This window comes from Passer domesticus, chromosome 1 (genome assembly GCF_036417665.1).
Source record: "Passer domesticus isolate bPasDom1 chromosome 1, bPasDom1.hap1, whole genome shotgun sequence".
NCBI lineage: Eukaryota > Metazoa > Chordata > Aves > Passeriformes > Passeridae > Passer > Passer domesticus.
This window is the reverse complement of record NC_087474.1, coordinates 43,476,221-43,487,948: the sequence shown is the minus strand read 5'-3', so window position 1 is coordinate 43,487,948 and position 11,728 is coordinate 43,476,221. Positions and strand designations below refer to the sequence as shown.

Genomic DNA, 11,728 nt, shown 5'->3' with positions numbered 1-11,728 from the left:
GCAAACACCGAGACCACCTCCTTCACTCTGAGCAGTACCGGGCTCTCAAGAGGTAAGGCGGCAAACGCTTTGAACCAGCTCCTTGGGCAGTGCCAACTAATTCAGCATTCCAGGCGAGAACCTGAGCTTCACAGCAGCTCTGCAGTTCGTACGGCTGCACCCTCCCAGCTGCAGCACAGGGAGGAGCAGTGCCAGCACGCCCTCATATGGCAAAAGCTTGCCCCAGTCTTCAGCACAGCTGTGTCCCGTGGCAGACAGCTCTGAGTTCTGAACTGTGCCACACCTGTCATGCTGAGCCCCCTGCTCTGCAAAACCCTAAACCTGACCACACATGTGGTGGGAGGGTGTACAGTCCCATCGAGCAGCCACAATGTTCAGTCCCAGCAACTGGCCCATGCAACAGACCCTGTTCCCCCCTTCTGAGCTGCTAAAACCCAAGCCCCATACCAAGGGTAGCGGGCACAGGCTGTCCCTGTGCCTTGTCCTGCCCAAATGTCACCAGCAAGACTGTACCACAATGAAGAGTGAGCTGTGTCACTCAAGCCCAGGAACTCATCTGCATGTGGTGCAATGGCATTTAGCATGAAGAGATTTTTCTACCAAAGCAGGTTTCTCTGGCATTCAAAGCATGGTTAGGGAGCCATAATTTCTAAGTATGCATCCTGCATCCCTTTAGAATTTATTTTATTCATGCTTGAACAGAACTAACAAAAACAATCAATCTTGTGGCCAGTGAAACAAACACTGACAGAAATATTTAGGACTCTGGCACAGGAGAATGTATACCAGGTAAACTCAAGTCTTTATTAACACCTGATGAACTGAGGGTTTAAGCAGCAGCCCCAAAAAGACATGTTCCTTCAGCTGTAGAGATACCAAAAATGTATATTTTTATGTAGGTTTTTTTTTTTCCCATCAGTGACTACTGAGTGTATAAATGAACAATCTATAAAAGAAAATGACACGCTTCCAAAGTTGGAAAGCAGAAAAATGGCAGTGAGTACTCTTAAAATCACAAGTACAAAAAAACAAAATAAAAACAGGTTCAGAAATCAATGCCCATGAAGTAAGAAATTGAGAAAATCAGTGTTGTGATGTAGCAAGATTGTACCCATCATGCCCAACGTGTTTATCACACTCTGCCTCTGCAGAGTTGATGATCAGTTCTTCATTCCCAGTGCTACACACAAATGTAACACTGTTCTACCTTTACCTGTCATACAGACTCGATGCAGATCAGCTTTTCACCAACTCTGAGGCTTTAGGCTGCAAGGGCTGGGAGCTGGTAGTGCCAAGCACTGGCTAGAGACAAGAAACTGCCTGAAATGCTGGTTGGCATCTCTTTGGAAGCTGCAGGGCAGTGGGGACAAGCTCCAGCAACACCTTGGTCCTGCAGCAATAATGACATAAATCTGGAATGCTTTTCTTTATTCTCCCTCTGCCAGGGAGAAAATATATTCAAAGATGCCAGGCTTCATCTGTCCTAAGAAGGTACAAGATACACAGCTTTGGAGAGTGCTGCATTCATTTTGCAGATTTACCACGTGCTTTACTCCATGTAGAGTCTCTGCATCAAGATGCTAGTAATGCAAGGGAAAAAAAATTGTTACAAGATCCACTCCAACTGCATGCTGCATCACAACAGTCCTGGGTGGGAAAGAAGCCTCCTAAGAGGAGCAGTGAGGAGAATTCGTCACGCACACCTCAGTTTCCTTTACATACTTATACAGTGCACTGATTTGAATAAATGAGACTCACAATGAGTATACTATACTCCTAAAAGTCAGCATCAAACATCCTATAGCCATTTTCACAGTTTCAAAAGCAAAAGACTACAGATGTGAAGAGTGGAAAATTTTTGCAGCCTGGATTTAAGCAGAGAGATTAATCTCTTCAGCTGTGCATAAAACCCTTTGCTTCCTGCAAAAGAAAAACCTTGGTGTAATCTGACAATACACGGATACTAAAAATATCATTATTTAGACAAAGAAGTGACTGGAGAGGAAAAGGAACATCTGTGAATGGTGGCATATAAAGTAGGGAGGGAACTGGAAAGCCTGTATGTATGAGACATTCATAGATCACACAGTACCATACTGGCAAGGACTGCAACAGTTCATTTGTCCAGAGGGGCTCTACAATGCCCAGAAACCCCAGCCACATCCTGTTGAGTCCAACTCTGGAAGGCTATCCTAAGAAGTTCACCAAGCCCCATTTAACCCAGCTCCATCAACCCAAATCAAATACAAAGAAGGTCACAGACAAAGGAAACACTACCATGACCCTCAATGGAAACTGCCACTATACAGAGACCTCTGCCTAAGCCATTTTGGGTCAAATCAGATCAATCCAGAACAGTTAAAAGTTCTTCGATGTTCTTATTCAACATCAACACTGCACTTACAAAGCAATAATGAACAAGCCAGTGTCTCAAGGATTTGCTACCTCCTCCCTATTCCTCTACACTGTCTCAATAGATTACATCTGCCAGGTATTCACCACAGGAGAAGCTCAGGCACACACAGGATCTTTTGCTACATCACTGCTGCTGTCTCCCCTCCTGTGCCACCCTGCTCTTCTGGCTTGCTGAGGATCATAGCCCTCCTGCAAAGAGTTCTCTGCAGTCACAGCCAAGGCTGCCTCTTTTCCTAAAAGGCTGCACCCCCTCTGCAATGCTGCAGGCAAGCGAGCACTCCCACTCTACCCATTACCCCAACAAGGTCATTCTGAACCCACATGCAGAGATCCTGACCGTGCAGATCCACCTGCCACTGCCAGTCCTTGGTTCTAAAAATGAGAATCAAAGTGATACTTTAGGAAATACTTAAATGAAAACAACCACATTGCAGTAACATGCCAGGAATATTTCTGCAGCAATTACTCAGAGCCAATTGATTTAAAACAGCGCCATCACCCACACAGGAGCTGTCTGATGACTTCCACATACTCATTAACAGGAACACATTCACATGAAAAAGGTTACATAACGGATAAAGAAAAGAGACAATGATGGAACAGCAACAGTAAGAGCAGAGATTCAATGTACCAAGGGGTAAGACTGTGTTCAAAGCTCGGAAATTTTCGATGTGGCAGAGTGAAAAAAAAACTCCAGGCCAACAAATCTTTTAGGGCAATCTCAGATCTGGGGAGTCAATCAGCAGGTACATAGTCCCAAAACAACCAGGCTCTCAACACAGCCTGACACACAAGTAACAGACTCAGGCAGCAGTAAGGAGCCTCCCCCTGCCGGATTCTAGAGAGTAGCACAGGATGTGCCACAAGCACACTTCTGAGGAATGCAGTGAACAAACAGAGCAGGGTGGGCTCTTTCAGGAGCAAATGGTGAAGTGCTCACCCACTTCTCATTTAATTAAATGCTGTTCATTATTAACAAAACCTTTAGTCACTTTGCATGTAATAGGTAAAGACAAGAGGAAGAAAGATCAGTCTCCTTTGGACAGATACTGTGCAGTAATATGCATAACTTGCTTTAGGTTTTTACTGCTATTATGCACTATTACCGTAAAATGAAATAAGCATGTGCACCAAGAGAAAAGATTCTTTACAGGTTGATTGGCAGTGCTGAAGGTACAAAAAGGAGCATCTTCGACCACACCAATATGGAAAAAAGGATCCAATCTAAACAATCTTCACCTCCAACAAGCAAAATACCATTTCTCTTGGTCTACCTCCCATTACTGCTAATAATCACAGCAATATAATCCTCAAAAACTAAAGCAGATGAATAAATATGGTGTTTTTTTCCTGACGATTACTGCAGTATTTTTGAGGAAGGAACTGGCAAGACTGATGCTAAAGCTGGGATTCCATCAGAGGAGCAGCTCCCAAAGCACGGGCTCTGTTCACACTATTCAGTAAGGCCACCACCCACACCTGGCCATCAAAACCATCCTCACCTTGCAAACTTGTGAAACTCCAGACACAGCAACAATATCTGCCCATTTGGGTGGACCCAGACAGGCTGCTATAAAGAAAAACCAAAAGGAAACTGCTTTGCCCAACCTCACATCCTCTCCCCCAGCACACACACTGCTGCCTTCTCACTGGGGTGGAGCCAGGGAAGGCAGAACGTGAGAAAGACAGGAGGGACAGCCCAGCGAGCTACTGCAGGCAGGGACAAAGCCCACAGCCCCCCAGCTCCACTTAACAGTGTATGTAACAGGCACGCCCACCCATGCCTGAGGACCATGCCCCATGCTACCCAGGTGTTACCAGGCAAGAACTTTACAAATGCAGCACCAGCACAGCACGTACTAAACCAGCCTTTATTTCTCTCACAGTACAGCAGGGCTGAAGTTAAGACCACTCTGTGGCAGTGCCAACCCACTCAGTGGCCTGGGCAGTGGGAGCTGCTGACCAGTCCTCCGTGGCAGGCTGGGCACTCCAGTCCTCTGCAATCACAAACACAACAACACTTAGTGATCCCCAGCTCCTTCCACCCACAACAACCCCCACCCCTTCCCAAAGACAGCCCCCAAACTGACCTGTGGGGAACTGCTGGATGGGCACAGACGGGACCTGCACTCCCTCAGACCAATCTGCAACCTCGGGCTGAGGAGGAGCAGTGAATTCAGGTGCTGGGGCAGTCCATTCAGTCTGGAACTCCTCCTTCGTGACTGCTTTCTCAGCAGCTGCCTGCTCCTCCTTTTCAATCTGCAACGGAAGAGCCCAGCCTGAGTCTCCCAGGAACACATCCCAAAACACAACCCTCACTATCAAGTATCAGACAACAGGCACCAACTGGGAATACAATTAACCAACCTCCACAGTAGAGTGTGAAGTGCCATCATTACATTAGCAAAACCAGTCCCCGACAGCAGACACACGGGACCATGGGAGAGGAGCACAAGCAGAACACCCCAGAGACACAATCCCTGCCGTGAGAATTCCTACCTCCTCAGGATCCCTGTAGAAGTACAAGTCAGGCATGACTTCCCACGGGTGCTCACGGGAGATGGTGCCACGCATGCGCAGGACCTCCCGAGCCAGCATCCACCACATCAGTCCCACTGAGTGGGCTCCCTGGAACAGAACAAAGTAGCTAAGAGTTGTAAAGCTAAACCTTCACAGAAAGAGCAGAAGACTTACTTGTACCCCATCCAAGACTCCTGCTTGGTGAAAGACATTACTTGCCAATGCCAGATTTAAGTACCTGAACTCAAAAAAAGGGCAAGTTTCAAGTGACATTTTCAGTTCTCTGAAGGAATCATCATCCCATTACACCACAGCCTGAAGTAACTTTCCTGTTATGGAGTTTCATGTTGCTCACCACCCTCATGTCAGTCTCATCCAAAAAACAGGGATGATGCTCACCACACATTCAAGAACGAAAAAATTGAAAACTTGACAAAATAAACAAAGCTTACACACATCCTTGTGTGGCTTACACTGGTTTTGGTGACTGACATCTAGACAGAGATCTAAGATAGCTTCTCATCCTCCTAGACTTTACCTTTCAGGTGATTTCTGCCAAGGTAATGTCTCAGAGCAGCTTCTCCATCAGTTCACTTATCTTTCATTCATATTCATGATCTGTGGCAAGAATGACTATCAAACTCCACTCATTGGGTCACAAAGACCCTCATGGCGTCAGCGAAAAATCCTGCCAGGTTACTATAGCACACGTCCTACACTTGAGAGTTCCTTGGCCAGAAACCAGCCTCAGCTCCAAGCTCCAACTGTGTGCAGTTTGTTTTCTCCTCCCCACCCGCCTGCCAGAGACATTAATTAGCTCATCCCCCAAGACACACGTGAGACAGGAGGCAACCCTCCCTCGCAGAAAGCACCCATGTTGGAAGCCCAAGGCAGGCTCCGGGGGAAGCCGTTACCTTGTTATTGCAGGGAATAGCGATATCCACGTAGCGCAGCGGCGAGTCGGTGTTGCACAGGGCGATGGTGGGGATGTTGACGTAGGATGCCTCTGTCAGAGGCTGGTGATCAGCCCGCGGGTCCGTGACCACCAGGAGCCGTGGCTCACGGAAAGCTGCCTGGATCTGGTTGGTGAAGGTGCCAGGGGTGAAACGCCCGGCAATGGGAGTAGCCCCAGTGGCAGCAGCAAACTTGAGAACAGCACGCTGCAAAAGGGACACAGCAAAGGTGAAGAAGGAAAACTGCATTTCAACCAAGCCAGAAAAGTGCATTTCAGCCAGGTCACCCAGGCACTGCCAGTGAACGTGCACGAAATTTAACTGAACTATTTGTTTCCACTCCTGTGAAATCAGGGCTCACCACCTCAGAAGAAGACAAAATAAAAATGTTACTGAGCTACACCATGAGTTTAAAAGACCACATCCACCAGCCAAACAGTAAGTCAGGACATGAAAAAAAGCCTTCTCTTCCCCTCAAGTTATTGGCAAGCTCTACCCCAAACTCTCATAATCAAATCATGGAAGGTAAATTAAGCAAAAAGCTTACAATAAAAGCAAAACAGGTTTAGTAATAAATACACACAAATTGTAGCTGTGTCCATTGAAACTGCAGTTGGCAGTTCTCATTCAATTGCAACAGCTTCCAACTTGTCAGGCATGTGGCAGGGCCTACTATCAAACTCCAATCCTCGAGGGAGCCCTCTCCTGGCGTTAGCGAAAACCCTGCCATCCTTTGCTGTCGCACACTTCCGACACTTGAGAGCTCATTGGCCAGAAACTGACCTCAGCATCAAGCTTTAACAGTGTGCACATCAAGCCCACGGGATACCAAGCTTCTCCAGAAACCCACCCCTGAATCTCCCTAAACATCTGTGGCCCCACCTGCAGTTAACTAAACAGCCTAACCTCATAAACTCCAGTGACTAATTAAATGTTATCATCTACAACAGAACATTTTTGCTAAAAATTTTAAGAGTCAAAATTACAAATATACCAGCTATTTTACCTTGCTCAATAATAGAAAATTTCTTCTTTGACAACTTTCATATCAGGTGCTTACTACTGTCCCAGAAAATCAGTGCCAATTACACACAGCAGTTCTGGGAGGAAGGGGTCACCAGGGGACTGACCACCAATAGGACAGAAATTCAACAGGAAGAAGGATATGGAAGAAAAACAAATTATCAAATGCCCTCAAATGGGGAGTGGGTTTCAACTCATCTGTTTTAAACTCCTAAGTGCAACACAAAAACCATGTTTACAGAAAGCATTCCTATAGCTAAAACTGGTATTATTGCCTGCTACCACCAAGCTGTCACTGGCAGGCAGTGATGTGTGCAAGGCAAGGGAGTCCTGCTCCCAGGACTGCAGGCTTCCTGATGCCCATACCTGTCCAGTGTTCCTGGAAGAAATGACGCTCACATCAGCTGGGTTCTCAATGGCAACAATGGCACGAGCTGCCAGGAGCAGCTTTTCCCAGGTCCTCTTCAGATTGATGATGTAAATACCTGTTGGCAACAAAAGGCTTTAGAGCAACCAGCTCTAAAGATCCCAAAACGAGACAGCACTCCTCTGCCATTAAACCTGTCACATGGGTGTGGTTACTCCAAAATTCACAGAATCATCGAGGTTGGAAGAGACCTTCAAGATCATCCCATCCAACTGTGCACCCAGCACTGCCACTGTAACCACTAAGATGTAACACTGAGCATCATATCCAGGTCCCCCTCAAAGGCAACTGGGCAACCTGTCCCACTGTCTGACCACCCAAGCAATGAAAATATTTTGCTGTTATCTAATCTGAATCTCCCTTGTCTCATCTTAGGACCCTTTCCTCAGATCCTCTGACTGCTGGCAGGCAGAAAAGGGTGGTCCCTTCTTTCAGGTAGTTGTGGAGAGCAGTGAAATCCCCCCCCCCGAGCTTCTTCTTCCAAGACTAAACAAACACAGCTCCTTCACTCATTCCTCATTACATTTTCTAGACCTTTCAAAAGCATTGCTGCCCTTCTCAGTACATGCTCCAGCACCTCAATGTCCTTTATGAAATGATGACACGCTAGTCTCATTGTAGCTAATGGAAAGCTGTCCTAAAGAAAATTCTCCCCTTGTGGTTTTAATGTCACATACTTCCAGCATCTATTATCAAAAAACTAGTCCTGGTAGGAATTTTAATTTTTTAAAACGGGGCAGCTTATATTGAAGACCAATGCAAACAAGAAGAAACCATTACTGAGATACTGGAACAATTTTATTAATATAGTAAAGAACTAGCACAATTACCAAAACCAGGTGTGACTGATTTACCAGATTTTAAAATCAAGATAGTCAAGAACTGGTACAATTGTTCCAAAACCACTATTTTATTCTACTTCTCTGAGTTAACGCTGGTAGGCAAAGGCCACGGAGAAACCATGCTAAAGAGATCAAGCACTAGCACTTTCCTGCTTCTCCCAGTTGTGCCCACAAGATCCCAGGTGCCCAACCCGGGTCACCCATCCCGCCTGCTTACCATCGCTCTTCCTTTTGTAGATGTACTGCTCCATCTGGAAGTCCAGGTTGGTACCTCCCAGGTGGGTCCCGGCAGCGAGGAATTTGAGGACATCCTCCTCCTTCATCTGCAGGACATCGAGGCCTCCGGACATTGTGGGGTTTCCCTTGGGAAGCAACGACAGGGAACCTGCGGGCACAGGGACGCGGCTCAGCCCGGCGGGGACGCGCCACGAGGCCCAGCGGCCGCGGCCGCCATCTTGGGCCGCCTCCCGCGCTACAGCGGCAGGCCCCGGCCTCCCCGCGGCCCGGCCCGGCCCGGCGCGGCCGCCGGCGGGATGCGCAGTGCCCCCGGTGTTATGGCAGGGCGCGGAACGCGGCCCCGCCTTCCCGGTGCCCCCCGCCCGGCGGCCCCGACTCACGCTGACAACGCCGTGTGGAGGCCCGGGCGGCGCGGAGCCGAAAGAGAGCGCGGCTCCGCCCGACGGCTTTATATGGCCTCGCCGGCCAATGGCGCGCCTCGGGGGCGAGGCTGCGCGGCGGCGGGGGCAGAGCCGGGATCCACGAGCCTGTTCCTCCGCTTGCTCCTCCGGCCCCTGCCCGACACTGGCTCTGAAGGAAGCTCGTAGGACTTGTGGGATAACGAATGCAGAGAAGGGGGGGAAAAAGCTGGTGAAGGGGCTGCAGTGTGAGTCCTGTGAGGAGCGGCTGGGGGAGCTGAGGGTGTTGAGCCCCGGAAAAGGAGGCTCGGGGGTGATCCCTTCCGCTCTCTACAGCTCCCGCAAAGGAGGGTGTAGCCAGGTGGCGGCCGGCATCTTGACCCTGGCAACCAGCGACGGGACGAGAGGACTCAAGTTTCACCAGGGGAGGTTTAAGTTGGGCATTAGGGGAGTTTCTTCACAGAAGGAGTGATCAGACTTTGGAATGGGCTGCCCAGGGAGGTGGTGGAATCACCATCGTCCCGGGAGGTGTGTAAGGAAAGACTGGACGAAGCACTCAGTGCCAGGGTCTGGTTGACAGGCTGTGTTTGGTCATGGCTTGGACTCCGGGATCTCAGAGGCCTTTTCCCACTGAACTGGTTCTGTGGTTCTGTCAGTCTGCTCCTGCCTCACGGCATCCCAAGACTTGTGCTCCAAGCAACATCAAGGCTGTTTTTAAGGTCCTGAAGTGAATAGAAAGCAAAGACTTATTTTAAACATTTTACAATTCTATTTTCCTGCTGAAAGTGAAATGTATGCTCTCAGGGCTGGTGATTATTTGATGAATTATATCTAGGCTCTAAATTTCCAGATGTGGGGGGAAGCTTCTAGGAAGCTGCAGCATCTTCCCTGCACCCACATTCCCCCTCCGTGCAGGGGCACTCCTCTGGCACCACGCAGGAGAGCTGGACAGTAAAACCAGGTGAAATTGACACTGAACTTACACATCCTTGTTCTGCAGTAGACATTCTTCTGGTACTTGCCCCTTTCTTTTGTGTGTGTTGTTGTGTTTGGGGTTTTTTTGTTGTTGTTTGCTTTTAAGAAACCACAGAAAGTTATGAGATTTAAGAATCTTCGTCTTTCTCATCTTTGTCCTATTCTCAGACACAGGCCTGAGAAAGGAATTTCTTGGGAAAAAAAGAAAAGTAGTGATACTTACTTTGCTATGCTTGCTATCGTCCAGATCTGGAAACATTTCTGGACTGTGCAAATACTATTGCCAATGCCTTCTGCAAGTGATAATTAATCTTCACATCTTTCTAACAACAGTATTCCTTTAGTTTCCTCCCTTCTATTTTAACCTCGTATAACCACATCAGTGTGACTGGGCCTGAACTCTCTTTTTCAATGCCTGAGCCCCGAGTTACTCTGGGGAAGAATTGCAGGTTACAACATTGCCTCACGTATGTTCTTTGTCTCCTGGAAAATGGCTCTCTATCCTTCTTTTCTTCGTGCTTATCAGACGGTGTTAATTAGCAAGATTACCAAATCAGCTTTAGAATATGCTGAGTAATTCAAGCATTTGCCACATGGTGGTGACAGAGTAGGTAAAATGAAACTCAGCAACAGGTTAGTGAGCCCTCAGCCGGAGTGTGAACTATTATTTCCTGAGATGATAGATATCTGTGACACTTGGGTAAGGGCACTGTGGATGGTGAGACCTGATGGCTGTGTACAAACTGTGTCTCTCCTAAGGAGACAGGAGCAGAGTGAATATTATCTTAGGAAGGGAGAACTGTTGGTGATGTCACCATGGTAATAGATTTCACCTGGAGCTCTTCTGCACAATTGAAACCCGTCTGTATTAAAAATGTATTTGAACATAATGATTGGAAATTAAGTATTGAATATTGCAGTTTGTATGATGTTATCAAAGGAGTGCCACTGGTGTTATAGACTCCTCTAGCATCACTGATACCTCATTTATTTTTTATTGTTATGCTTATGGGCCCTTTCTGGTAGACCATGAGGCCCATAACCCATGAGACAGTTTGGAAAAGTGGTGATGAAGCTGGACAATAAAATCTTTCTAGCTATTTTCTTAAAAAACCTGAAAGCTTGCCTTTATTTTTTATCTGTGCGCTGAGACAGCTTAAAACAATCTGTTGCGAATGGACATGTCCCTGAGGTGAAAGTGTATCTATCTTATCACATGTTTTAGACAAGGTTTCCCTTGTCCAAAGTTCACACTGAGCTCTGTTACACAATTACATGCAGAGCTGCTGGCAGCCCCTGGGAACAGCCTTGCTCTGCAGCAAGGAAAGCCAGGAAAGGTGGATTTGAGGCACCGGTCCTCCTGAAGAACCAGGGAGACTTGGGGCCCACAGGTGCAGAGAGAAGCATCACAGAGCTACATTGAGGATCTCCAGTAGGTGCCGGGGTGGTCAGAAAGCCCTGGAAAGAGCATCTCCCAGCGAGCCAGCCCAGGCTGCAGCAGAGCAGCAGCCCTGACCAGAAGCCTCTGAGCAGGGGGCTGCACCAGGACCCCAGTGCTGGCAGAGAGGGCTCCTCACAGGGTGCAGAGGAGGTGTTCTGTGCTGCCAGGACAGCTCTGCAATGAAGGGGTTGGGTTGTGTGAAAGGCAGAAAGCCTTTCAGGCAGTATCTTCCCCACCAAACGTGACAGTGGGTGTCACCCAAGAGATCAGATCATGTAGCACCCCTGCAGAAGGCAAAGAAGAGCTATGAAGATCAACCCACTTTCAGTGAAACTGAACTAATGTTACTGTGCCTCCCTGTAAATTCCATTTTGGCTTGTGTTTCAAAGGCTTGTTATTCTTTTTACACGTTTTGGGAAAACATATTTTTGCAAATTTATTTCTAGTTCTACAAAGTTAGAATTGCCTAAGCTGTTACAAAAACTTGCAGAGGTCTC

At 47.7% G+C, this 11,728-nt stretch overlaps 1 protein-coding gene and 2 non-coding genes across 3 annotated transcripts; all 3 read right to left on the bottom strand.

Annotated features, from left to right (window-relative positions):
• Positions 1–4,272: 4,272 nt before the first annotated feature.
• RPSA (ribosomal protein SA) lies at positions 4,273–8,955 on the bottom strand. Its single transcript, XM_064416933.1, has 7 exons — positions 8,798–8,955; positions 8,398–8,565; positions 7,278–7,396; positions 5,850–6,095; positions 4,915–5,043; positions 4,506–4,674; positions 4,273–4,412 (listed from the first exon to the last, which is right to left on the bottom strand). Exons 2-7 carry the CDS (start codon positions 8,528–8,530, stop codon positions 4,318–4,320), a joined length of 891 nt encoding a protein of 296 aa, XP_064273003.1. The 5' UTR covers positions 8,531–8,565; positions 8,798–8,955; the 3' UTR covers positions 4,273–4,317.
• On the bottom strand, positions 5,552–5,710 carry LOC135290432 (small nucleolar RNA SNORA62/SNORA6 family). Its single transcript, XR_010353209.1, has one exon. It is a non-coding gene; the product is annotated as a small nucleolar RNA SNORA62/SNORA6 family (small nucleolar RNA).
• LOC135290438 (small nucleolar RNA SNORA62/SNORA6 family) lies at positions 6,544–6,700 on the bottom strand. Its single transcript, XR_010353211.1, has one exon. It is a non-coding gene; the product is annotated as a small nucleolar RNA SNORA62/SNORA6 family (small nucleolar RNA).
• Positions 8,956–11,728: the final 2,773 nt, after the last annotated feature.